Source organism: Pogoniulus pusillus, chromosome 14, assembly GCF_015220805.1.
Source record: "Pogoniulus pusillus isolate bPogPus1 chromosome 14, bPogPus1.pri, whole genome shotgun sequence".
NCBI classification, from domain to species: Eukaryota; Metazoa; Chordata; class Aves; order Piciformes; family Lybiidae; genus Pogoniulus; species Pogoniulus pusillus.
The window spans coordinates 10,151,256-10,177,902 of record NC_087277.1 but is presented as its reverse complement, the minus strand read 5'-3'; the positions used below and the strand labels follow the sequence as shown (position 1 = coordinate 10,177,902).

The 26,647-nt window shown below is 44.2% G+C and overlaps 1 protein-coding gene and 2 long non-coding RNA genes across 25 annotated transcripts in view; 2 read left to right on the top strand and 1 right to left on the bottom strand.

The window, feature by feature from the left end:
* The window catches only part of LOC135181257 (uncharacterized), a 58,362-nt gene extending 55,074 nt beyond the window's left edge, over nt 1–3,288 (bottom strand). For 8 of the 9 annotated variants that reach the window (XR_010304792.1, XR_010304793.1, XR_010304789.1 and 5 more), the window contains exons 1-3: nt 3,252–3,288; nt 2,805–2,890; nt 2,218–2,282 (exon numbers count right to left, since the gene is read on the bottom strand). This is a non-coding gene — a long non-coding RNA (uncharacterized LOC135181257). The remainder of the gene's footprint in view (nt 1–2,217; nt 2,283–2,804; nt 2,891–3,251) is intronic. The other variant, XR_010304786.1, reaches the window with a different exon arrangement.
* Nucleotides 3,289–3,447: 159 nt separating this feature from the next.
* On the top strand, nt 3,448–6,887 carry LOC135181039 (uncharacterized). 2 transcript variants are annotated; one of them, XR_010304666.1, is made up of 3 exons: nt 3,448–4,003; nt 5,066–5,131; nt 6,812–6,887. It is a non-coding gene; the product is annotated as an uncharacterized LOC135181039 (long non-coding RNA). The 2 variants fall into 2 exon arrangements; XR_010304667.1 differs by lacking the exon at nt 6,812–6,887 and adding an exon at nt 5,446–6,670.
* Nucleotides 6,888–20,139: 13,252 nt separating this feature from the next.
* Nucleotides 20,140–26,647, top strand: part of MTSS1 (MTSS I-BAR domain containing 1) — a 121,700-nt gene continuing 115,192 nt past the window's right edge. For 10 of the 14 annotated variants that reach the window (XM_064154263.1, XM_064154261.1, XM_064154256.1 and 7 more), the window contains exon 1: nt 20,168–20,885. In XM_064154263.1, the coding sequence (XP_064010333.1) occupies nt 20,814–20,885 (72 nt within the window). In that variant the 5' untranslated portion in view covers nt 20,168–20,813. The other 4 variants (XM_064154251.1, XM_064154252.1, XM_064154250.1 and 1 more) reach the window with 4 other exon arrangements.

Sequence of the window (26,647 nt, the reverse complement as noted above, 5' to 3'; positions counted from 1 at the left end):
ACAGAGAATCACAGAATCAACCAGGTTGGAAGAGACCTCCAAGATCATCCAGTCCAATCTATCACCCAGCCCTACCCAATCAACTAGACCATGGCACCAAGTGCCTCATCCAGTCTTTTCTTGAAGACCCCCAGGGATGGTGCCTCCACCACCTCCCTGGGCAGCCCATTCCAGTGGGAAATCACTCTCTCTGTGAAGAACTTCTTCCTAATATCCAGCCTATACCTACCCTGGCACAACCTGAGACTGTCTCCTTGTTCTATTGCTGGTTACCTGGGAGAAGAGGTCACCCCCAAACGCATCCAGGCATTGAAAGTCTCTAGAGAAGAAGACTCCATAACCTCTCTGAGGAGCCTGTTCCAGTGCTCTGGGACCCTTACAGTAAATAAGTTCCCCCTTGTGTTGAGGTGGAACCTCCTGTACTCCATTGCTCCTTGTCCTATCACAGGGAGCAAGTGAGCACAGCCTGTCCCCCTGCTCCTGACACCCAGTCCTCAGGTATTTATAGATATTATTAAATCCCCTTTCAGTCTTTCTCCAGACTAAAAAGCCCTAAGTCACTCAGCTTCTCCTCATAAGGCAGTGTTCCAGTCCCCTAATCATCCTCACAGCCCTCTGTTGGACTCTCTCTAGCAGATCCCTGTCCCTCTGAATCTCAGGAGCGCGAAACTGAATGCAGTACTCAAGATGAGGTCTCACCAGGGCAGAGTAGAGGCAGAGGAGACCCTCCCTCGATCTGCTGGACACACTTTCTTAATGCACCCCAGGATCCCATTGGCCTTCTTGGCCACCTGAGCACACTGCTGTCCCATGGACAACTTGTTATCCACCAGGACTCCCAGGTCCCTCTCCACAGGGCTGCTCTCCAGCAGATCACCTCCCAGCCTGTACTGGTGCAGTTTATTATTCCTCCCCAGATGCAGGACTCTGCACTTGTTCTTGTTAACCTCATTTGGTTCATCTGGGCTCAGCTCTTCAGTCTGTCCAAGTCTCACTGGATGGCCACACAGCCTTCAGCTGTATCAACCAAGCCACCCAGTTTGGTGTCATCAGCAAACTTGCTGAGCATCAGTGTCATTGATGAAGATATTGAACAGCGCCAGACCCATCACTGATCCCTGGGGGACTCCACTGGTTACAGCTCTCCAGCCAGACCTGCCACCATTGATCACCACTCCTTGAACTCTATCTTATAACCAGTTTCTGATCCACCTCACTGTCTGCTCTTCCATCCCACACTTCCAGAGTTTGCTCACTAGGATGTCATGGGAGACAGTGTCTAAACTCTTGCTAAGGTCAAGGTAGACTACATCCACTGGTCTCCCTGAATCTACCCATTTGGTTATGTCATCATAGAATGCTATAAAGTTAGTCAAGCATGATTTCCCCTTGGTAAATCCATGCTGACTACTCCTGATAATCTTCTTCTCTTCCAAGTGCCTTGAGATGCCTTGCAGAAGATGCTGCTCCATTATTTTTCCAGGGATGGAGGTGAGGCTGACTGGTCTGTAATTTCCTAGCACCTCTTTCTTGCCCTTTTTGAAGACTGGGGTGACATTGGCCTTCCTCCAGTCCTCAGGCACCATTCCTGTCTGCCACGATTTTGCAAAGATGATGGAGAGTGGAAGAGAGAAACATCAGCCCTTTCAGCACTCTTGGGTGCATCTCATCAGGGCTCATGGACTTGAGAATGTTCAATTTGTATAACTGATCTCTAATCCAGTCTGAACTGACCAGTGGGGAGCATTCTCTCCTTCAGCCAGGGTCCAGAGTACATAGTGAAGTTCAGTCTTAGATGTAAAGACTGAAGCAAAGAAGGCATTCAGCAATTCTGCCTTCTAGTTATAGGTTACATACACAGAGATAAAGCACAAGCAAGTGGATTTATGCTGTAGGAATTCCTTTAAGCAAGTGGCAAGGGCCTGTGCTTCTCACAGCAGAATGTGTTACACCAACAGTAGTGATCTTTGCAATGAAGGGCCGGTGTGGCCAGGCAGCAGCAGCAGCACATGAGAAGTCAGTAGCTGTGATAGAAATCAGCAAGTCTATACTACAAGCATGGCACCAGCTGGAAATGAGGCAGGAAACAGTCATGGTTGCTACTCTGCTTTTGGCTGCCATCAGCAAGGTCTTAAGAGATCAGATTAGTGCTGAGCTGAAGCAGGTGCTGAAGTAGGAATTTTTCTCACCCCAGCAATCTGGAAATGCTCTGTTTACCTTGTTTACTACACAGACTCCAGGTACTGAACTGAGGACATCATCTGCTTGTAGCAAGACAGCATCTGGAAAGAACACAGCAGAATTCTAAAGTCATTGGATGATGAGCCCTATCATGCAGTGTTTCCTCCAGGCCAGTCTTTAGGCTTTATGCTCTTTCAGCACTACTCAACAAAACCTTTGTAGCTTTCAGAGGGCACAGATTTGGTGCTACTCATTTGAAATTCAGTACAGATTAACCACCCTTCTTCTATTTGCAGAGCAATGTTTATTTTCACATTGTAGCTGATGGAACAAAGAGCAGAGCAACTGTTATCACTAAGGATACTTCTTAACGAACTGTGTTAGCAAGAATATCTCTAGGCATCTGTACCATCTTGGAGGCATATATTTGTCTGTCCAAAAACTGCCTAAAAGGCACTTGAAGGCCACCCTCCTCCAGGACTGTTCACTGCCATTATCCTGGGCAGGTGCTGGGTGCTTGGGCTGTGGCTCCTGCCTGCCCTGGGAAAGAGCTGGCTTGGTGCCTGAGGTCATCTAGAGTACTGTTTGTCCTACCTACATTTTAGAGCTGGTTATTTACTTACACAGAAGGATAAATGAGTGCCAGGAGACTGGAGCCAGGCTCTTCTTGACGATGCCTGATGACAGGACAAGGGGCAATGGCTGGAAGCTGAGGCATAGGAAGTTTCAAACAAACACAAAGGAGAATTTTTTGACTGTGAGGGTGACAGCACACCGGAACAGGCTGCCCTGGGGGTTCTGGAGTCTCCTCTGCAGATATTCAAGACTTGCTTGGAGTTGTTCCTGCGTGAGCTGATATAGGTTCAGCCAAATACTCCAGGTCATCCTCAGTGAGCCGAAAGAAGCAACTCAACATGGAGAAACTCAGCCTAAGGAAGCCTACCCAGCACCCGTGAGCGATCTCAGAGCAATCATGAGGCCTAGCCCTACCTAGCCGGGGGGCCCACCAGGCCCCCCGGCCTTTGAATCCCCTCCACCATTCACCCAGTGATGCACCACAGAGCACTCACCAGTGATGATCCAAGGAGGATCCTTCTGCCCAAATGGGCAAGCTTGAGGCTTGCCTTTCCTGGGGCCACTTATAAAGGGGAGTGGGTAGCGAGGGCTAAGTGGTGACACCTGGGGTGGGAGGAGACTCCAACAAGACACAGATTGAAAAGGGGAGTGGGCAGGAAGGGCAAAGTGGTGACACCTGGGGTGGGAGGAGACTCCAACAGAACCCAGGTGTTATGAGTTTGGGGGAAAAAAAGGGGGAAATGCATTGTGCAGGAGAGAAAGAGGTGGATATGGTGGAGAAGGGAGGGAAATGGAGAGGAAAAGGATGGAGATGAGAACAGGAAGATGGAATGGTCTATCTGCAGTCATCTTGAATGTTAGATTGCACAGCAAGTGAGCTGTGGGTCTGGGCAGTCCTGTTTTCCTTGTATTTCTTTTCCTTTGCCTTTCTCACATCTGTCAGGTTAGCTTATTTTTTTTACAGACTGGATAAAGAGAAATATTTTTGCTTGGTGTTTTTGGAGATCAAGTGGATGTATGTAACAAAATTATATACAAATCATTACAGAATAGAAGTCAGCAGTAAGATTTTGTAACATTTCATCATGAACAACAGTTTGCAAGTTATGCAGAGACAACTACCAGGAAGCCAGAAACATGCTTTGATTTCAGCTTGGAGCAGAGAAGACTCCACGGAGACCTAATAGTAACCTTCCAGTACCTAAAGGTGGCCCACAAGAAGACTGAAGAGGGACTGTTTACAAAGGTCTGAAGTGGCAGGATGAAGGGCAGTGGTTTTAAACTAGAGAAGAGATTCAGGTTGGATGTTAGGAGAAAGATCTTTACCATGGAGGTAGTGGAGCACTGGAACAGGTTGCCCAAAGAGACAGTTGAGGCCTCATCGTTGGAGATAGTCAAGGTCAGGCTCATCAGGGCTCTGAGCAAACTGAATTAGTGCAGGATGTCCTTGCTGACTGCAGGGGAGTTGGACTAGATGATCTTTGGAGGTCCCTTCCAACTCAAATTGTTCTATGATTCTATTCTATGATAGAAGACTGAGGTCTCCAAAATGGCCCAGACTCTACACTCAGTCTGATTCCTACAGAAGACACCGAAGTAGCTCTAGTGACTTCTGCAGGATATGCTCTGTAGTAGCCCTCAGTTGATCATCCACCTCCTCCATCTTTCACCAATATTTCTAGTGAAATTTACTCTTAGCAATAGCTACTGACCACTTCCTGTGCATTGCACCAGGATTCTGTCTCTTGATGGCACGGCCAAGCTTTTTGCTTGTGCTGCATGAGATACGAGGGTCTAAGGAGGTAGATGGAAGTTATGGGAATTTGACAGCAGTGGAACTGCTGAATTCTACATGCTCAAGTGATATTTTTATCAAATGTCATTTTTAGAGACACAACAAGGCAAGCAAAAGATTTTTTTTTTTTCAGTTTATTTTTTCTATTCCTTTTCTGGCAATCATCATTTAGTAAGACAGTGCCCAGGGTCTTAAATTACTTTAATCTCAGTAGGTCAGAGTTGCTTTTTGAGTCTTTAAATAGGGAGAAATTACTTGCCCTTATAGACTCATGTGGTGAGTCCATAGCAGAAGTGGAAATGTCTCTGAGCACCTTACTCCTGTGTAGACAGTCTGTTCCCAGTCCTGCTGCCATCTTGTCTCACAGGACACAGCCAAAACAGCCCAAGGCAGAGCTTGGGACTGGCAAAGCAGTGCAGAGGGAAACATCACATCGTCTTAATTTATAAAAGTATGTAATGTATGGAAGACTAGAATTCTCATGTAAAAGACTACAGTCCTATCTTCTGCCAGGTTCCCAAAGTGCTGATCCCAACTACTAGTAGCAGAGGTCTGCAGGAAGACACAGCCCAGAGCCAGGTAAGCAGTAGTATGGGGAAGAGGTAGGTGAAGGATCCTTTGCTGCCTTTTGGGAAAGGATTGCAAGGGGGGGGATCCACTCGGGTGCCTGGCTGCTGAGAGGGTGGTGCTATGTAGGCACATGTGAGAGACTTTACAATGGAGGCAGATGTTGCATGAGGAGCAGCTGCCATCTCCTCATGCTGAGCCAACGTGCTTGCATGCTTCCACTGATGATTCCCTTCTCAGAGCCACCGTGGGAGGCAGGTTTGTAACTGGCAACTGTTTCTCACTGCTGAGTCACCCCTTGCTGTTGACGTACTACTCGATTCCAGGGTCCTCCAAGGACAGTGAAGTAATGGCTCCAGAAGTGCTTTTGAAAGGCAGAGTGCAAAAGTGAAGAAATCAGGCTGAATTCTCCCAAGAATGGGAAAGCAGAGACGAGATAAAAGACAGTCATTACACTTCAGAGATTTGGGTGGCTCAGTTTTCGCAACCAACGTTTGAATCTCCAGTGTCTGGAGTCATTTGTTGAGGATTTGAAGACCAACAGCTTGGGATTCTCAAGTGCTCAAGTACCTCAGATATTCAGGCAAATCATGTCAAAAGCACCATGCATTTAAGGAAACATGGGCTCTGCACATTATGTAAGAAGTCTGTTGTCAACAGCCCCAGTGATAAACTTGCCAAACAGAAAATGTTTGTGCTTTTTCAGTCATCAGAATGATATCATAGATTCAAATCTTTGCTGCTGTTGGAAAGAGCACAAAGAGTGAAATGCAGTGTAGATCCTACTGGGTAACACATTCCTCAGTGGTACTTTTAAAGCATTCCACATTGGCAATAAAATATAGAAAAAGAGAGAACAGAGAAGAGCCTCCACTGAAAATGGAAGAGGAAAATAAATAATCACAAGAGCTTTTCACTGATGTGGGCTGTGGCATCACTCTATCTGCTGCTTGGAGCAGACACTGTTTCCAAAATACACATAGCACAAATCCAGCAGAGCAAAACTTGAATAACTAGTCATGGTCCCCTGGATCTAAATAGGTTGCCAACTCCCTATGGAAAGAGACACCAGAAATAACTAAATCTGGATCACTGGAATATTCCATTTGTCCCTCAAATAAACAGTCGCTACAGAAACATTTGATTTTCAGCAGTTTCCCACTGAAGCTACAAAAGTCTGGTCATGGTGCACAGTGAGACATGAGACTGTTTATCTCATTCTCAAGATGATTAAGGGGTATTTATTTGCTGTTACCCCTTGAGAGAAGGATGTGATTTATCACAAAACAACGGTGAATTTCACAGGAGGGTATCGGGATCTGTAGGGTTGCAACATAAAGGTCAGCATCAAGCAGGCAATGTTTTCTATGGTTCTGGAAACGTTTTAGGACAGTATTGCAGTAAGGTGAAATTCAGGCTCCATTGAAGCTGATTCCAAAGCTCCTGTTGACTCTACCACAGCCAAGTTTTCCTTCAAATAATTCCAACATATATTTTAGCTCCCTGGAGCTAATATTTTAGTCCCCTGTGTGACTAGAAATAGAGGGGGAAAGAAAGGGAATTGAATGCTCATGGAAGAGAGAGAAGAATCAAAACTTTCCTTCCCTATCCCTTTTATAAGAAGAAGCTCCTGTTTATACTTTTTTTAGGTGTCCACTTCTCCCTGTTCTTCTCTAGCTTTTGTTCTTACAGGTCTCATGGCTTTAGAACAAAGGACCCCACAGGGAGCCCAATGCCTCAGCCTGGTAAATGCTCCACTGCTGGTGCTTCTTACTCAGCAGGGTCGGCTAAGTGCCTCAACAGCATCCTGTTCTCTTATTCACATTTATATTTAGTCTTAAAACATTCACAAAACTGACGCATGATGGTTTCACTGCTCTGACCACTTCTTCCAAGTGAGTCCTGCTGAAGGGGCTTTAGCTGGGGCATCCTACTAAGATTCATGATCAAGTCCTTTGGTATGGCATAGGTAGTCAGTGCAGAAGAAGACAGGCAAGAAACATGACCAGGTGCATGTATGATAATGTTTCTTATGAATGTCTTGCCTTTAATCACAAATAATCAGAGCCTGGCTTAGTCTCTAAATGGGAGGCTTCTTTATCTTTTCCAAAATGGTTTTGATTACAGACTAACATTAGTCTTGTTGCCTATAAATTTAGTCAGGTCTCTTTGATTTGACTTCAATAACAATACAGAGCCAGGCTATCCACAGCCAAACTGTATGTGAAATGAAAAATATGTTCTTATAGTAGTGAAAGGTATTTGCTACTTCAGTTGCATGAGAGTGATAGCTCTTTCAGAAGATTTGGTGACTGAAGTTTCAGAAGATATTTTTCAATGAAATAACTGCTTAGAGAAAAGCTGCTTGCAGCAGTGCAATGTTTAGTTCTCTCATCTCCTTTATATAGTATTTATTTATTTATTTCTTTTCCCCCCAGGAAATCATAATTCCCACAGCTTGGGGAAGAAGAGACATTAGAATTCATAAGACCTGCAAGGAGAGCCACTGCTCCCAGTGAGCTACTACAATCATATTGCAGCACTGATGGTTGCTGAGAACCATATCCCACCAGCTAGCTGACAGTGGTTTCCTGCTTCTGGGATAGGCTAAAGCAATCAGTTTGTAATCCAATTGAATTTTGGCTACTACACAGCCAAGGAGACTCACTGCTGAACCATTTCATTTTGACAGCTGGCAACAATTTGTGGACCGCAGGAACGCCTGCTGAGCTTTCTGCTCAGAGATGGATAGAGGCTTTCACAAAGCTTGCCAATGTCAGAGACACCTGCTCCTGCCTCCCAGCTCCCACCTGCAGATAAAAGCCTCAATGTCCCTGGAGACACAGTTTTTTCTATCACTTGTGAAATACAGGAGACCCCAGCACATAAAACTATCTTTCCCCTTGCTTTCTTTCTTGCTCTCTTTCTCTCTCTCTCTCTTTCATTCTTTCTCTCCTTCCTTCCTTCCTTCCTTCCTTCCTTCCTTCCTTCCTTCCTTCCTTCCTTCCTTCCTTCCTTCCTTCCTTCCTTCCTTCCTTCCTTCCTTCCTTCCTTCCTTCCTTCCTTCCTTCCTCTTTCTTCTTTCCTTCTCTATTTCAGCCATTGCAAAACAAAATTGATAAAAGTCTGCTTTAGTTTCAAGGACAAAGTTTAGCTAAGAGGGGTCTTGCTCCACATCAAGGCAAAGAGAGAACATTAAACCAATTGAATCAATGTAGTGCCATATCCTACAAAATCTTCATTATCAGACTTCACATAGAATATGCTGTTACTGCAATAGACAATTCCTCCTCCCAGCATTCTACGTGAGAGACTTGCCGCTAGCATCAATAGAAAGTGCACCGAGTCCTGAAGACATAAAATAGCAACCTGGCAGAACAAGGCTCATCTATTTCATAGACTGCAATGGTATAAATAACTACCCACATCTTGAAAAAATAATGCTCCAAAAGCTCTCTTTTACTGGATATCAGAGAGACAAGCTGACACAGTGTTTTAGTAAGCTTACGCTGCAGCAGCCATGCGTGTAATGTGCCCTCTGCATATGGTCCACGTGGGAGCAGAAGGATCAGCTTCCATAAAGCAGCATGGCACAGATGCACTGCACACAACCAAACCTCCCTGGCACACTCAACTTCTTGCCTGTGATGGAGGGATGGGACAGCAAAGGAAAGGAAGCCCCAAGAGTGGCAGAAATAACAAAACCTGGAAGCATGTTTCATATTTGCTCTTTGGTACCACTATCTCAGATTGCATTGGCAATCAATGTGTGATTAATGTAGGGAATAATACTATGCTTCTTGTAAAATTACTTCATCTAACTGCATTTAAGTAAATTCATAAACAGAAACGGGGGGGAATGGAATGCATTTATTGCACTGGCCCTGATAAATATTTTAAGTGCGCTCCTTGCCATCTTTACATTTACTTTATTACTTGGAAAGCTCTATTCCATTAAGAGAAAAGTTGCTGAATTCAACAGAAAGGTAAACTCTTGGCAGGTGGCAAACAAACCAGCTCAGTGGCTTCTCATATTGCCTTATTTTTAATCCACTGGTGCCACTGCAGTGTTTTGCAATGTATTTTGTACTTTTCATTAAATAAAAAACAACATCTAGATTTTTCAGGGAAATAACTTTTATTCAATCATTTGATTACCAAGGCTTCTAAGAACAGGCTTTCCCTAAAAAAAAATCAAATCCCAAATATAATCTATATTGTCAAATCATACATTCCTGCTTAACACATCTCATAGCTTCCAAATCTAGGTCTCCAATGACATCAAGTTGTATGTCTTTGCAGCTTGGGGAAGATGGGCCTTGCAATGTGTATTACAGTATCACAGTATCACCAAGGTTGGAAGAGACCTCACAAATCATCAAGTCCAACCCTTTACCACAGAGCTCAAGGCTAGACCATGGCACCAAGTGCCACGTCCAATCCTGCCTTGAACAGCTCCAGGGACGGCGACTCCACCACCTCCCCAGGCAGCCCATTCCAGTGTCCAATGACTCTCTCAGTGAAGAGGTGAGAGGTGAGGAAAGCAATTCTGCTTCAGGAGCCTTTTGCTGGAAAGATGGAAACAAAAGATCTGACTGCTTTTTCTGCAGCAAGCTCCAGCTCAGTTTGGTTCTGCTTAGCTTAAATTCAGCCAAGTGGCATGGTGGGGGACAAAATCTCCACAGAGTAGTGGGACATCAAACTTTTAAGGATGTTATGTTCTCTGTCACATGACAATCTTAGCAAAGTCTGCTAGGCACTGGCTTTCAAGGCTGCCAGTCTTCTGATGAAGTCCAGCACCTGTCCCTAAACACAGAAATGCTCTGAAGCCTTCAGGGAGTGGGAAAACATCTCGTACACACTTGTTCCTTCAAGGGATTTTCTCAAAACCCAGTACTGCTGCCACCCATCTTCCCCATCATTCTCTCCTCCCACTCAACTTCATCACTAAGACTTCATCACAGGGTTGGGCATTTGGCCCTGGCAAGACCATAGACGTAAACCAAAGATCCTTTTTAATCAGAGGTTAGCGAGGGAGAAAAAAGAAGTGGCATGAATTGAAAATGAAGCTGGTATGTTCTCAGACCAGCCCTTGTCTAGGTCACTCCATGGGGAAGATATCTGAAGCACTGCTATTTTTATTCCTTAAGAATCACAGAATCACAAAATTAATCAAGTTGGAAAAAACCTCTGAGATCATCCAGTCCAACCTATCACCTAACCCTTCTAATTAACTAAACCATGGCACTAACTGTCTCGTCCAGCCTCCTCTTAAACACCTCCAGGGACGGTGACTCCACCACCTCCCTAGGCAGTCCATTCCAATGGGCAAGCACTCTTTCTGTGAAGAATTTCTTCATAACATCCAGCCTAAACCTGCCCTGGCACAGTTTAAAACTGTGTCCTCTTGTTCTGTCACTGGGTGCCTAGGAGAAGAGACCAACCTCTGCTTGGCTACAACCTCCTTTCAAGCAGTTGTAGAGAGCAGTAAAGTCTCCCATGAGCCTCCTGAACAACCCCAGTTCCTTCAGCTTCTCCTCACAGGGCTTGTGCTCCAGCCCCCTCACCAGCCTTGTTGCCCTTCTCTGGACACCTTCAGAGAATCATGCTCCATCATGCTGAAGAATACTGTGTCTTCTCAAGGCTTACTACTGTCACGTGAAGCAAAGAAAGAGAATGTTTGTCTTCTGGGATGCCTTCTTGGTACCTCTGCAGCTAGACTACAGATATGAACATTGCTCTTTACTGGTATTTCCAGTTATTAATTTTTTTGAGGAAAAATTAATTTCCTAATCTAATTTGATTGCAGTGGAATTTTAGAGGCAATTAAGGGTTTCTTCTTTGGCTATTTTACATTTTCCTATCTAGTACAGATCAGCAGCTACAGAGACACAGTCGTATTACCAGCTGTACTTCTCAAGCTGAATTAAGTACCCTGTTAATATTATTACCACTGGAGTGCAATGTGGACATCTCAGATGGCTTCTGTCAGAGCTCACCCTCACTCAAGACCCCACTTTTTATCTCATAAATTGCCCTCCCCCTCTGTCGACGTACTAGGAGAACATGGTGGAGATGTAAGGAAAGGAGGGACTGGAGGTGGTGGATTTGACTTCTCCTGAGGACATCATGTGTTTGAAAGGTGGCAGGACTTCTGAGATAAAGCAATGTAATGAGATGGCAGGGAAGCAGAGCAGTAAGGGAAGATTAAGGCCACAGATTTCCCTGGGAAACTCTATTTTCTAGAAAAATCATCAGAGGAAAATGCTATTCTGATTAACATTAATTTGTCCCTCTTTCTTTCTTTCATTTTTTTTTTTAATCTCCAAGGCAGGATATAGGGCAGAGCAGAGACCAGGGAAATGGCAGCCTCATCACCGAGCCAGCGCTGCAGCAGAGCTGTCAGAGTATCTAGGTCAGTGTGCAGCAATTCTTTGCAGATGACTGAGGTCCACAGAGCCGAAGGCCAGCTTTGACGGTGGAGCCAAGTGCTCATTTTGCAACTGAAGGGTGTAAAATCTGTTCATCTTTTCAAGTGGTATGCCGGGAGGGGACCCCATGCTACAGTCTCCATTAGCTGAAACTTAACACACATCAGCCCTGCTCATCTGTTCCTACTCATTGCAGCACAGGCTGGGAAATCAGCCTGGAGAAGAGGAGGCTCAGGGGTGACCTCATTGCTGTCTACAACTACCTGAAGGGACATTGTAGCCAGGTGGGGGTTGGCCTCTTCTCACAGGTAACCAGCAATAGAACAAGGGGACACGGTCTCAAGTTGTGCCAGGGTAGGTATAGGCTGGATGTTAGGAGGAAGTTCTTCACAGAGTGAGTGATTTCCCATTGGAATGGGCTGCCCAGGGAAGTGGTGGAGGCACCGTCCCTGGAGGTCTTCAAGAAAAGACTGGATGAGGCACTCGGTGCCATGGTCTAGTTGACTGGATAGGGCTGGGTGCTAGGTTGGACTGGATGATCTTGGAGGTCTCTTCCAACCTGGTTGATTCTATGATTCTATGATTCAGATACAAAAAGCCAAAAGATGCAGATGTCAACCAAGTACCTTATATCCAAGTGGGACATTTTCAGCCCAAAACTGACATGGAAGCTGTCCTCTAAAATAATCAATGTTTTTCTTTCTCACACAAGAGCAACATTAAATGTTGCCCAGAAATAATTTTCACATTTTAAATGTCTTCATTTAGCTTTGACATTTGTTGCATTTTATGTAAGCTTTGGGAAAAGCTCATGCAGCCATGCACTCATAAATTTCCCAAGTGTCTTGTTTGGCCTCATGAAACATTCTGATACAGCTTTGGAGACCAGTGCACTACCCACTGTGCATGCACAGATCATATATCATGAGATCTTTCTCCCTCCTGTTGCTATGCCTCAATCCACTGGGACAAGAGCATGAAAGGATCAGTGTTTTTCATACTTCACATCTCTGAGCAACAGTAAGACTGGCAGCTGTCTCTCAAGGTTTGTGCTTGACTATGAGTCTTCTTTAGAGGCTGATTCATACAGCCACTGCCTTCAAAGTCAACAGACACCACTAGATCATCTTGTCAGCTACTACAGATCATCAGAAATTCTCTAGTTTGTGTTTTGTTAAAACATGTCCTTCTGAAAAAGGCAGTCCACTCCTGATTTAACAGCCACAGAAGACAGAAGATTTGTTACTTCCCTGTACTGACAGAGGTTTAGAAAGTAATTTATGAGATTTATTCTTAGTTATTGAAAGCACCAGATCTTGATTTCTGATAGAAGAATACATAGAATTTGCTGCTCAAGACCTAAATTGTTAAACTGTGATGACCACCATCAAACTAACCTGCCTTGTCACTGAGTATTTAAAGACATACTATAGTTAAAGTGCCCTTCCATTCAGGATTTTGCGTAGGAATACTGAGAAAAAGACAGTGCCAGAAGAAATAGTCACAGTTCTAGAAAAAAGGTGGCTGCTGTGAAAAGAAAGTGGCTATTAATGCAAGGATTTGGGAGGAGAAAGTATTTGTTATTTGTAGTTTGGATGACAGTTAACACACTACAGGTGTTAACCTAATAATGTTCAGCCTGTCCAATACCAGTATGCTTTGTCTGAACTAGCCAGCCTAATGCAGATCACTCCTTTGTGTCTGCCATAGCAGAACTTGCTAGAACAGCATTTTTTATTACAAACATTTCTATTAAATCCTCCACATTCTGGTGCTGGACAACTTCCTCTTCAAAGTGTCATTATAGGGCAAAGAACAAAAGGATCTGGAGTAGAAAACACTTCATTTAGCAACAGCACAGTACTGCACTCTCTTTCGGTGTGGGCACATACAGAGGCATGGCTTGTGATATGACCCAAGGACCTTGCACTGATCAGACTGTTACTTGGCCTCACAAGTTAGGCAAGTTGTGCAAACACAGGCATGTTTTGAACAACATATAGTGTGCATTTAACTGTATTTAGTGGCCAAGGTTAGAAACAAATGTGACTGTCACACTTTTTTTGCTTGCAGACACGTCACACTGAAAAGCTGTCCTTCTGTCACTAGCTCCTGTACAGAGATATACCGACTCGGGGTTAAAACAAAGTGAGAAGGCAGAAGGACCCTCTGTAATTTCTCCATGATGTTGCGTGCCCTAGACAGGTTTATTTAGAGTGTGTTCGGATTAGGAGTACTGTAATACATGTGGTAAAACTGGTGCAAAATGTTACTAACCAAAGCTTTGAAAAGAAGATGAAGTGAAGAGAGAACAAAATTGTCATTAGCCACTATTTTGACTGTTGAATCTGGGCTATTCATAGTAACACACCAAGTGTATCTATCCAATTGCAACAACGAGTGACAGCTGACAACTTAGCAATTAGGTTCTCCCTCCCCACCTCTGAAATTAAGGTCATAACCTTTTCTATTTACTTTTGGGATGTGGTAAATTAGAGCTTTGGCTTCATTACAAAAATTAATTAAAGCAGTCACACAATGGCACCATTCATTGCTGTGCTTGTCTCTCCCTGCAGTATGTCCTCATGTTAGCTCTCTTTGGTTTTAGTCCCAAATTCCAGTACGTGCTAGCCTGCCTGTATTATTTGGATCAGTAGACTAGATTTTTCTTTCTTGTACACTTTCTTTTCTTCTGGAAGGACTTCACTTGTTTCTAATTCCTCTCTTTGTGGTTTTTTTTTTTTTTTGGAAGAAACTGTATGCTAGCAGCCTCTCAGCATGGTCTTATCTCCACAGAGCGGTTTCTGGCCATGGAATCTCAGCAGAACTTGGACTCATAGCAGGAACCTCTACCTAACAACTTCTCTTTACTGATATCCTAGGTGTCTTGGTCTGGAAAGGTGGATTAGTGTTCAAGGGGTTTCTAAAACTAAACATAACTAGAGAGATAGAGGAGAAAAGCAAAGCAAACCAAACAGCTCAACTATTCCACACTCACACAAAGTTGGAAGTCTGCCCATTGAAATAAGTTTTACTTTTATTTTTTTTCTCAGTAAGTTTCTTTGTGAATGTAATGTTTGTTTTAAAAGCTGAATTTATAGACTGACAAAAAAAAATACTGTTTTCTTTTAGAGAAGAAAGTGTTACATTATGTTTCACACAACGGTGTCCTGAGGTGGTTCAACATGCTGAGTTCTGGGAAGAGCAATAAATACCGATTTGAGAGGTTTCAGGAGTAGTGACCTACTGAAAATTGTTCCTTGATAAGAAGTACAGAAAAATTTGGATTCATTTTATATCACACCTAAAGGGAGAAATGGCCTACAAAGTCTTGGACTAATGTATGTGCTGGAGACTGTGCCCAACAGGCAACTTTGATACATATCTGTAATTATACTGAAATCAAAGTTGATGTTGCTTTAAAGAAGAGAACATGAACTATTTGCAAAAGTGACACCAATTATAGGCTTTACTTCTTCAAAGCACTTTAGCATGTATGTATCTGCTAGAGTAACCTGATTTTTTTTTAACTTACAGTTTGTCTACACAGGTGCACTCAGGAAGTTTTACCCAAATTACTTTAGGGCGTGATTTAAAAACGCATCAGCTAAACAGCCTGAAAATGTAAAAGTGAGGCCAGTTTGTGTGAAGTTAATGTGTACACCCCAGAACTTGACACAAGATAATGAAGTGCATCTGAAAGGCATCTCTGATCACCAGTTGTGGGTATTTAAACCTGTGTGGGCTGTAGACAAGAAACAAGAAGGTACCTGTTGGGAAATGAACATGGGAGGGATGACTACCCCTTCTTTGTGAAACATAAAAACTCAGAGCCCCTCTTTGGGCTACATTAATCTCTCTTTGTAGGCTTAGTTCCCAGGCAGATCAGGTCTCCGCGTGACCCATCACACAACTGCCTGAGCTCTGGTGCTGGTGACATGAGACGGCGTAGGAAGGAGGCCAAGGCTGAGCAGCAAGCATGGAAGTATGTTGTTGGTACTACCATGGCCTTGCACAGGATGGAAGCGCCTGTGTAACCTCAGTCATAGGAATGCCACTGGCCTTTTACTGAGGTTCATCAAGCAAGAGTTTTAAGAGTGACAACAGGAGCATTGACTAGGAGGTGATAGACCTGAGCACCTTTTCTGAATTTACCAGCCTGAGATGGCAGATGCAAGCAAGAACATTTCACATTTCCACTACTGAAAAATGTGGCCTATCTGTAATGTCAGTGATACATTCAAGCCCCGATTGTCATCTTTTGTGTCTTGTGCACAGAGATAGCTGGGGGAAGGACCTTTTTTTCCACTTTGTTGGTGAGGGGGAAAGTGGAAGAATAATTTAGTCCCTTAAAAATACGTGCTCTGAATGAGTGATATTGCATGCTGGAATCTTCTGAAAATGTTTGGAGTTTTTAATCTTCTGAGAAAAGCTTACAGCTGAAAATGAAACTGCATTGATATTTTGCTGCAGCGTTGTTGCCTGTAGGTAGGCTTTAGATGGAGCTGTTCTATGGAAATCAATCCTGGTAAAGCAAGAGCAGCTGTTATTTTGAAAGCAAGCAGCAAGCAGAAATGATTGCAGAGGTAGCCCCAATACAGCAATGCTAGTTGGTAATTTAAAAACAAATTGGGACATAAAAATAACCACAACATTGTTATTTCTTACGTTCTGAAACCAGAGACTGTAAACACCTGCCCCTGAAAAAGCAAATTCTCCCTCACCAGATCCTCACCTGCATGTATGACCTGTGAATAATTAAGCTTCTCTAGATACAATGCAGACTTTTCACTAAAGAGTGGTCACTATTTAATATTTATAATGTAATTGGGACAGCTGGCTTACAAGGATTCTGTTGGGTTTGCGCCATTGTTCATCAATTCCTTTGTGTCATCTTTCTGACTGTATTGTCTGCAACCTTACTTCTCCATCCAATTAGGCATTGTAAAATGAGCTCATATGCTTTTATGATCAGAGCAGGATCTTACCTGATGAGCGTCCTGAAGATGGCAAGAAATGGTGTCAGGGACTTCATCTCTTGAAACTCATTGGGATCTTTTCCCTCAGCCTATAAAAAGGAAAACATCATCAACTTTCAAAACACAAACAGTTATTAGAAAGCCTAACAAATAGGGTCAGAATGTGAGTTTCATTAAAATGTATTTTACAAAGGTTTGAGAATGAAAGATTCTGCGGCACTATAAAGGCGAATTATAGCATTAATTTGCATCAGTCTCTTAAAGAGATAATTCAATAAAATAATTCAGCCTTTAGCAACTTATTTTAAAAAAAATCTATCTCTTTTTGAACTGTCAACTACTTTAAGGAACAGCCCTTGATTCTTTCTTGATTGTATGCTAGATGAAGCAATTTTTCCTTGGGGAACAACATTAGCTAAATTAGGAACACTGTAATTTAAAGGTGATTAAGTACCTTTTGTGATTGTTGTTCTATACTTCAATCTGATAATACTTAATGGCATGTGTAATCCAGTCTTCCACGAGGCTACTGACATTCACAAGAGGGCTTAAATCTTTGTAAGATCAGGACCTAAATAAGCAGCACAGCTAAATGTTTTACAGCACGTTGATTGAGCACGTATCGTTATGACTGCAATGACATTTCACACTTGTGCTTGGTGAAAAAACACTCAGAATGCTTTTCAAAATTGAGATTTTCATTTTACAGAAGTAGAGAACAAGGTAGTATGGGAATGTGGACAGATATAACTCAAATCTGCCAGCAGATTGAAGAGCAGGCTGTGGACTCCTGACCCTCATGAATTTGTGCTCTAGTTCACTCCACCTGTACTTAGTGTTTTGGTGCTCAGGATGGGTGGAGCAGCAGGAACAAACCAGGCCAGGCAAAGTGATCAAGTCATTGCTCAACCTGCCCACTTATCTCTAGAGAAATTCTTCCTTAACCATCAGCCTTCTTGCGGTTTCAATGGAACAGGCTTCTTGTCAGCAGGAGCAGCCAGCATGTTGAAGGATGTCAGAACATGGACTACTATTGTGCTGTTGACAAATTTTAAGGTTGACATCTGTTGGGGGCTGCCAAGTAAGATGCATTCAGCCAACCCACTGTCAAGAAGTTGTGCTGGCATTTGCCCATGCACCAGGCTACTTTACAGAATGTCATCACTTGGTAATGAAACATCCACCCGGTAAGGATGGCTCATGAACACAGAAATAGCCCTTGCTCAGAATGAAGTTTTGCAAATAATGCTTGCAGGAGGTGATTTGCTAGGAATCAATCAATCAGATCCCAGAAATTATGTGACAGATGGTAACCTGACATTACTGCAACATTACCTAACTACTTCTTACTCGCACTTTAAACAACCATTTGGATGCGAGTCTTTAAAGAAAAACGTTAACTCTCACTCTTGCAGCTGGCTGAAGCTGAATTGTCAGCCCATGGAAAATTCTAGCACTAAAAGTCACTAAAAGAAGGAATAAAATGACAAGTCTGGAACTCCCTTCAATGCAAAAAAAAAACCCCCAAATGTCAGTTTATTTTGAGCTGTGTTATGCTACGAGTAAATAAAAACTGCAAAATACAAAATTAACAGAGTCATTATACCCAGTGACATATACAGTGAAAAATTAACAAAACAGATTTTGAAGTAAAAAAATACTGGAAAGAACAAATATTTTCCTGTTTGCAATTCCTTTTTTTTCCCCCATGAATATAAACTCTGTGGAAATCACGTTTTCCTTTTTCACAGCCTAGCACCCTTTGACAGAAAAATATTGCACCTGAAGAGTTTTGATAAGGTTTCTCTAGGTCGTGACTGGGAACACTTAACTTGTGGTGGTTGAGCAAGTTACTCATCATAATCATAGTGTCTGATGTGCACAATTCCTCCTTTCCAATTTGCAAGGTAAAAAGCCATTCTCTTGCACTATATGCCAAATTTACTTGTTAAAATTTATCAAGGCTTGAAATGCTTACTTTGTTTTCCTGTTGTATACCTGCATGGTGTTTCACCACTGTGTGAAGACTTGTTGCTTGTTGCAGAGCAGACAGCCCTGATTTATTGACTAAAGCATTAATGCAGTCCTTGAACAACAGCTTTTGTATTATAGAAATTTTTTCTCCCTCCTGTCCCATGTGCATTGTGCACTCTGCAACCTTTTACACTGGAAATTCTCATTCCCAGAAAGGAGGTCAGCCAAAATACTGCTTGTGCTAAAAACAAGGAACATCCCAGAAAGAGAGTGGCTGAAGAAAGCAAAGTAGGCCACTAACTTTCCCTGCCAAATTGCTGGATGTGGCTGTCCCAGGGGAATACTGCCTCACCAGGTATAGGACAGCACTGTGCATGATGAGCAGGTGCTGTTATCACAAGCCACTGGGGACATTTGCTGGTCTGCTCTTTGGGAGTGAAGGCCCTATGGAGTAACAATATGAATCTCTGGGCCAGACCTGTGTAAAGCAGAGGGGAAACTGCTGCAGCAGTCTATGCTGCCACAGCCCCACTGTAAGCAGGACACCTGGCCAGCCTTTTCTGTCTGTGATAAATTCATGTGGAAAATACCACATGCTCATACTTAGATACTGGCAGAAATGAAGCTAAATATGGTGGAGAGCACTCTGGCTCTTCTCAGGCAGAGTCTGGAGGATACATGTTAGTAACTCCCATTTCAAAAACTTCTCTCTCAGTCATGGGGTGTGTATGTTCCTGTGTGCACATGTACACATGAAGGCAGATCTCCTCCCCTCCCATCCATTTCCAGGTCTAAAGCTTGCTCTTCCATACTGGTATTTTCCTGGCTCCGTATCTGATTCTTACAAAACTGTGGAGTGTGCGGCCTGGCTCCCCAGGAGGGCGGCTTTCCCGGGGTTAGCAGCTCCCCAGAACAGACAGGCAATGCTTCAGGTCAGTACATTAACTCAACTACAGAGTGTGTCATGGACCCTCAGGACATCTAAAGCCTACACTGCTGGCGTCTCTGTGTTAAGCAACGTAGGTTGGACGCGGTGATCTTAAAAGAACTTCACTACCCTGAATGATTCTGAGATTCCACTCTACCTCATGCACCTCTGTCTGCAGGATGTAAGCCCTGGCCCGTGTCCATCTACCAGTGCGCGTTTTGAACAAAATGGCTCAGTAAACGTGAGAACTTAACCCCCCATCTTTTAAATAACTAACTTCAACACCCTGATGTATTTGTACGACACCTAAACAGCCCCTCATGATTCATGACTAAAGCTGCCGCCAGCTATAAGGTGACACGACAGTGCCCTGCCTTGCCTGTAGCTGTGCTGCGCACCTCCAGTTTAGACACGCCACCTCGGCGGGCCGAGGCCGACGTTTTTCACCAGAAGAGCCGAATGCTGGCACGTTCCCGGGTACAGTCCCGGACAGCGTCAGCTGTGAGGGAGCGCGGCCACAGGCCACCAGCCACCAGCCACCGCCGTCCACAGCTGCTCGGAGCGTCCGCCCGCGAAGCCTGCGGCGGGCTGCGCTCGCGCCCCGGCGGCCGCGCGGGACCAATCAGCGGCCGCGCTGGTGACGCGGCGGGGCGGGGCGTTCGGCGCGGGCGGGCGCGGTGCGGGGCCGGGCACCGTCTGCTGTCGCCGGGGGAGCGGCAGTGGGGGTGCGGGCGGGCTGGGCTTTTCCTGGAGAGGGCAGGGCGGGCGCGTTAGTAGCAGCCCGGTCCGTTGGGGCTGGCAGAGAGCCCCTAGGCTGCGCCGCTAGGTTGGCTTGTCGCGCAACCTCATTTCTTCTTATATCGATATATATTGTTTTCCGTATTTTTTGGGAGTGTGCCTGCGCATCTGCCCAGCGCCGCGGAGCTGGCGGGCTGCGGTCTCCCGCTGCCCTGAGCGTGCTGCTTTGCTGGGAGACGCGGGGAGACGGGCGGCTGGTTGGAGCCGCCGCTGCCGCCACCACCGGGACTCGGGCCGTTGTGTGCAGAAATGGGTTTCGTGGCTGCCCGTGCGTGGGAGGATAGTGCCCGCTCGGCTCTGAATCCCCGGGCGCTCCTCGGCGGGGCGGGGAGGTCTGTGTAGGAGAGAGCCTCCAGTAGCGCTGGATTTTATTTTTTCCCCTGTTTGTAAATTTTCAGAGGCAGGTTGAGGTTTGGGTGTGTTTATTTAATTTTTTTCCTTGTTGCCTACATCAGGTTTTTTCCCTTTTTTTTCAAATTTGTTTTTTTTCCGTGAGGTGGGACACAGTGGTGTCTAATTTTTCTTTAGCCTAGTAGTGAAATTGCAGCAGTTTCTGCCTCCTTCAGTGTGCTCGAGCGAGGAAAATGGAGGCTGTGATAGAGAAGGAATGTAGCGCGCTCGGAGGGCTCTTCCAGACCATCATAAGCGACATGAAGGTAAGAAATTGTCAGGGTCTGGTGGGGACCCATGTGAAAGGACACTTCTTACCAAGCCCGGTTAAACTTTGCACCATGAGATGCAGCCGCATAAGGGGTCTTAGCGGTGGTGTGACCTCCCATCCCACCCCAGCCCTGGGTTGCTGTGGGGTACCCTGCCCCACATGCGAGTTGGATGTTCTCTGCTGATGGAAGCAGCCTGGCAAGGGGCTCTTGTAAATGCTGCACCCTCATGACTTGAGAGTTGCTTGCAGGACACCACCTCCCTCCTCTCTTTTCTGTCTCTCCTTGCTCAAACATGCAAGCTGTTACCTTGCACCAGAGTGAGGGTTTTCCAAACACGTCTCTGTTGTTTGGGGTTTTTTTTATCCGGTTTTTGTCTTTTTGGCTATTTTGGGCTGTCAGATCCCGGAATAAATGCGGCGAGGCAGAAGTCGTGTGAAGGAGATGGGCACGGTGCATGTCAGCCGTGGGGTGGGGCTGGGAAGGGCAATGTAGGGATTTCTGTGCCGTGCCGATGGGCACGGTAGAAAATGAAATCACAGTCTCGTAATACTCTGAAGTTGATGTGTGCCTGGAATGAAATTGCTGCTCGGTTGGTTATATGATATTATTTCCATGCTGTGTATGCTCACGGAGGTGGTATTTGCATGTTTCTGTGGATGATTGCAAAGGTCTCAAGTTGCCGGGTCTCTGTCAGCCGCCAGAAAGCTCAGGCTGCTCCTGGCCCTTTCTGCCAGAGGGTCCCTTTGAGAGGAGTACTCCCCATCTATCCTTGGCAACCAAGGGCACTTCTGCAGGGTTTTCTTTGAATGAGTGGGTGCCTCCTGCCCTTCGCTCGTGGAAATAAACAGTGTAAAATCGCTGCTGTGTTCTGCCAGTCATGCCTACCCAAAGGCCAGGGCTCAAGGCGCCCAGCCTCCGGCGTGCGGCCGTACTGCAGAATACTGCAGTGTTCCCCCGGACAAGGGCAGCTTGTCTCCCTCCCAGGGCTGGCTGGGGAGAATGCAGTTGTCGGGAGATGTTGAGAGATGCATCAGATAATTGTGGGACCGCCGTAATTTAAAGGCTGTGACTCTGTGTGCTGTGCTTCTCCCAGCCAGGGGCACGGGGTTTCTTTGAGTGTTTAGTCCGTGCCAGCGCTGATGAGCAGGGAGGGCTGTGGGATGAAAGCCACCAAGTAATGCTGGAGGAGGGCACTGGGGTCTGCTCTAGGAGTAAGCCTGGGCAGAAGTGAATGTCTTCTAGTGTATCTTTGAGGCGGGTGGAGAAGCTGTTTGCACGGGAAGTTATTTTTTGGCAAGGGTTCATCTATACTTTCCTCTTAACAGATCTTAGGAGACATTTAATTAAAAGCGTGGTTTGTCAAGAGCAGGCAGATTGCAGGGAGAAGGGGGAGTGTGTGTGTGCGCGTATCTGTCAAGACAATGCTGCAGTCCTGACTCTGCTACTCCTCCAGCACTCATACCCCCTTTATTTTTAATAATGACCACACTTTAAACAACAACCACCCCCAAAAAAAATGAAAAAGAAGGCGGGAAATGATCACAAATCCTGGAATCGTTTTAGTGGGCTATGCAGGATCATGCAGGAGATGTTCTGTTCCAGATGAAGTGTGGTTTGGGGTTGCAAAACGGAGGGACACCGAGTATGTTTATTCTCTGCTTCTCTCCATAAGTGATGTATTTGATTTTTCGTGCTCTTAAGCCTTTGCTATGTGGTTTTATGAGTTTTTTTGTTCTTTTATTTTTCCTGTACACATTGTTACATGCATGGGAATGCTGCTCATCAGAAACATGTTGACATGAGCTTGTGGAGATGGGCACAGGTGTGAATATTTTTTCTTAATCCTCCGTAGTAGTGGAACCTGTTATGTGAACTGGCAATTACTAGGGGGGTGGTGGGGAAGATTTGGAAATAATCACAGTAGTTCTTTAGCAGTGTGGTGGTTGTTACGGCTTAAAAAAAATCTGCTCATTGTTTGGCATGAGTAGAAATAATAATTTTTACTTGTATTTCAGTTTGCTGCAGCTGCTGCTGTGCTGCCAGTGAGATGCACTAAGATTCGTTATGAATTGTGCACAAAGGATCGTGACGATTTCAAAAGAAGCTATTTTTTGACAATGAACCAGAACCTTTCAACTCATCATACCTTTTAGTAGTAAAACGAAAATTAGCATTTTAAGTACTGTTTCATGTAGTCAGATCTGTGTGGGCAGGCTGCTGGCAGAATCTTGGAGATGTTGCGTAGGGGTCTGCCCACGCATAGCCAAATGCACTATCTGTGCCTATTTCTCATAGCAGGCTGTGATCAAGGCCTCGTATGCCCTGCAGTGCTGAGGGATTTACTGCAGTATCCGCCTTTTTTTTTTAAACTAAATAATTCACAGGTTCTTTTTATCATATGTATTGCTCTGCCTTAAACTTCGTTGTAAAGATGGTAGGGTTAATCAACAGCATATTAAAATTACTCTGAAGTCTTGCCAGTGAATGCAGATGGGTGCTGCAGCTGAGGTGATGAAGCTACAGTACATGCGGGCTGCTTTTTTTTTTTCTTTGTTCACACTAAAACAGAACTAGCTCAGGTGTACCTGTTGTTAATTTTGAGCTCTCCTTGATCTTGACAAAGTTACAGAAACAGGAATTATAATTCTGACTGATTGCTTCTGTTTATCTCTGTACTGTATTAACTTAACGAGGGCAATATATGCTAGTGTGACTAACATCACATTTTTTTGATTGCAAGATTAGCTCTTGCTGGCTGAGCTCTCTTGAATGGCTTTTAATATTTTCTTCAAAACCCCTAAATTTCTATATTCTACCAAAAATATTTGTTAATGCTTGACAAAACAAGCTCAAAAATAATAAAATGTAAAGCTAAGTGATTTAAAGAAATGATGTGATATAAGAATGGTTCATAAAACATCACATTTATACAGTGCTTCAGTGTACGTCTCAAACTTCATTCCCCTGCCAAGAGAATTCCAGGTCTTCCATGCAAAGCAAGGGTGACTTTTGTTGAATAGTATGTGGTGTACAAGGTGACAGGATTGTTTGTGGAAAAGTCCACAATAGGAATTGTACTTGGCTGTCGTACTTCAGAATTTGGCTTCTATGCTTTGAGATTTCAGTATTAGATTAAAAAATCATAAAGGTGGGAAAAAACTTGCCCATCCCATCCTTAGATTTTGGTCCATTGTCACAGCCCTGGTGTTTCCTATGATACATCACCGAGTATATAGCATGCAAGATCTTTTCCAAAGCAATGAAAGTTTGTAAAAGCAAAAATAAAATGTGTGTCCCCTCAGAGGAGTGGTTTTGTGTGCTGTATGCAAACGCTGTGTGGTTTCTCTTTGAACGCAGCATACTTTCTGTTAGCTCCCTGTGGAAAGGGAATATTTGATCTGAGTGTTTTCTAACTCATTTCTGGCAGTTGAGAAATGACGTGCTGTAATGTACTATAAATCTCAGTATTATTTGTAGTGTTAAGCAAATCAGTGAAGATAGTTTTTTGGGAAGGTCTGTTGCATATGAGTTTCAAAAGATCTTGTCTTCTTGCACAGAGCAGATCCACTCTAACCTTGCTTTTCTGTCTGAGCCTTGATTTTTACATTCCTTTTAATTGCATTGTTGTCTGCTGTCTTGAGGAGAAAAATACTCAACAAATCACCTCTGAAAATGCTGAAACTGGTAGTGATGTAGTTCATCACTTGCTTGATGGTGGCTCTTTTGCATCTTGTTTATGCTGGCAGAAGAGGAAAAACAAATATATTTTGAAGGGCAGGGTCTTGTTGTACAGGTACATCACTTGACAGCCTTGGGGTGGACTTGGGGGAAAGAGGGGTAATGAGCAATTGGATGAACACAGATTGTCCATGGCTTTTAAAATACCAGGTAGGAGGATTTACCATATTTTTATGGCTCTGGTGTGAATTACTGTTTGGTCTCATTCATCTTGTCCCAAGTGAGGGATGTGCAGGTATGAGGGGGGTGGCAAACATGATCCAGTTGTTAAACAAAAACAAGTACCAAAAGGAAGAATAAAATTTTAGAAATTCGTTTATTGTATGTGTTTTATAGTTCTGCTGAAAACTCAATAAAAACAACTTTTTGGTTTTGGCAGTAACCTCTGCTTTAATACTGTAAAAGAGGTGAACTCATCCTATCACTCTGTTGCTGCTGCAGAGTCTTGGAGGAGATGGTGGTACACCCTTTGCTTTTTGTCATGCAAAGTTCTCGGTCAGATTAGAAGAGAAACACATGAACGTACAGGCATGAGAAGTATTTAAGTTTTTGCAGGCTCTTATCTCCTCTTAGGAAGTGACTGGTGAGAAGCAGCATTTTAATCATGCTTTTTGGGGAAGATGGAGCTGGGGGAGGTGATCACATCAAGGATGAAGAGGCGTTTGTTAAATAGGCTTGATTTGTTTGCAAGGGATGGCCTTGTGCTATTCACACAATTCAAACTGAGTAGAAGAAAATACTTGATGGAGCAAATAGAAATGCTGAGGCAGTTACTACAGCAAGTACAGCTGCAGGTCTTCTGTGTTGTATTAATCCAAGGGACAGCCCACGTTTATCAAAGCATCTAGGCAAATTTGTTTTATCCCAATGTGTCATAATGGGACAGCTCTTCTGCAACTGTACTTTATTGGAAGTTTGAGATCGCTGTGGAGATTAGGAATGTTTAATTCAATGATTTTAAGGTCTGGTTTCAGCTGTTAAGGGTGACAAGTATTGTGAGGAAAAAATAAATGTTTCATGTGCAATGGGCAGGTAGAGGCCTGGACAGGAAAGGGCAAGGAGGACATAGAATCATAGAATGATTCCCCCCTTCCCACCTGTGCTGTTTTGCACTGGCATGTCCCTTGCACTATGGTCTTCAGGGCAGCTCATCTGTTCCAAACCTAGCAAAGTGACCTTCCTTTCCCTTCCCTGAAAAGTGTGAAAGGAGTTTTTCTCTGCGTCTTTTCTTCCCTTTTTCCCCTTTAAGGTTTTACCACCAAAGAGTTCTGGGTTTAGGTGGCTGCACTGACTTCTTAACCCTGCTGTCTCCCAATAACCTGCTTGCCCAAATGGTTGGTTTGTGTACACTGAAAATTCCTTGCCATTTCTAAGCAGCTGCAGGATGTGTCTGTAAACATCATGGAGGGAGAAGGATTGACATGCAGCAAGGGCTCACTGGTGGTGCAGGAGGAGAGCCACTGTGTGCCTGCTTAAATATTGGAGTTAAGCAACAAAGCGTAACTGGGAACGTACAAGTAATTTATGTTTTAGGGATGCACTCTTTCTTGATCCAAATACTCTGTGTGAGTGGTAGCAATCTATGTAATTGCTGAGCATTTGCTACGTAAGTGTGTACAAGGCTAGCTTATTCACTGGCGTACCCACGGCCAGGATTTTCACTGTCTTCTCCAAGTACTCCTTTTAGATCTGGCAGGATGCCACAAGCTGCAGAATAGATTGGGAGGTTGTAAGCGTGGAAGGAGTTGTGCAGCGCCGCGTGGCACAACTGAACAAATGTTGCAGGACAAGAAGTCTGTGTAATTACTTACTTGGCACTGGTTAATATCTAACAGAGGGTGAAATTTGGAAGAGTTTGCTGCCTCCTTCCTCAGTTCTGAGTGTGCAAGAGCTGCACCAAAAATTTGACAGAACATGCCCCCGAAGAACCTGATTTTTAATTTATTTTTTTGTAAGTATAGATGTTGCAACAGTTGGTGGAGTATTGCTGTGAATCTGTAAATGATGCATTCTGCTTA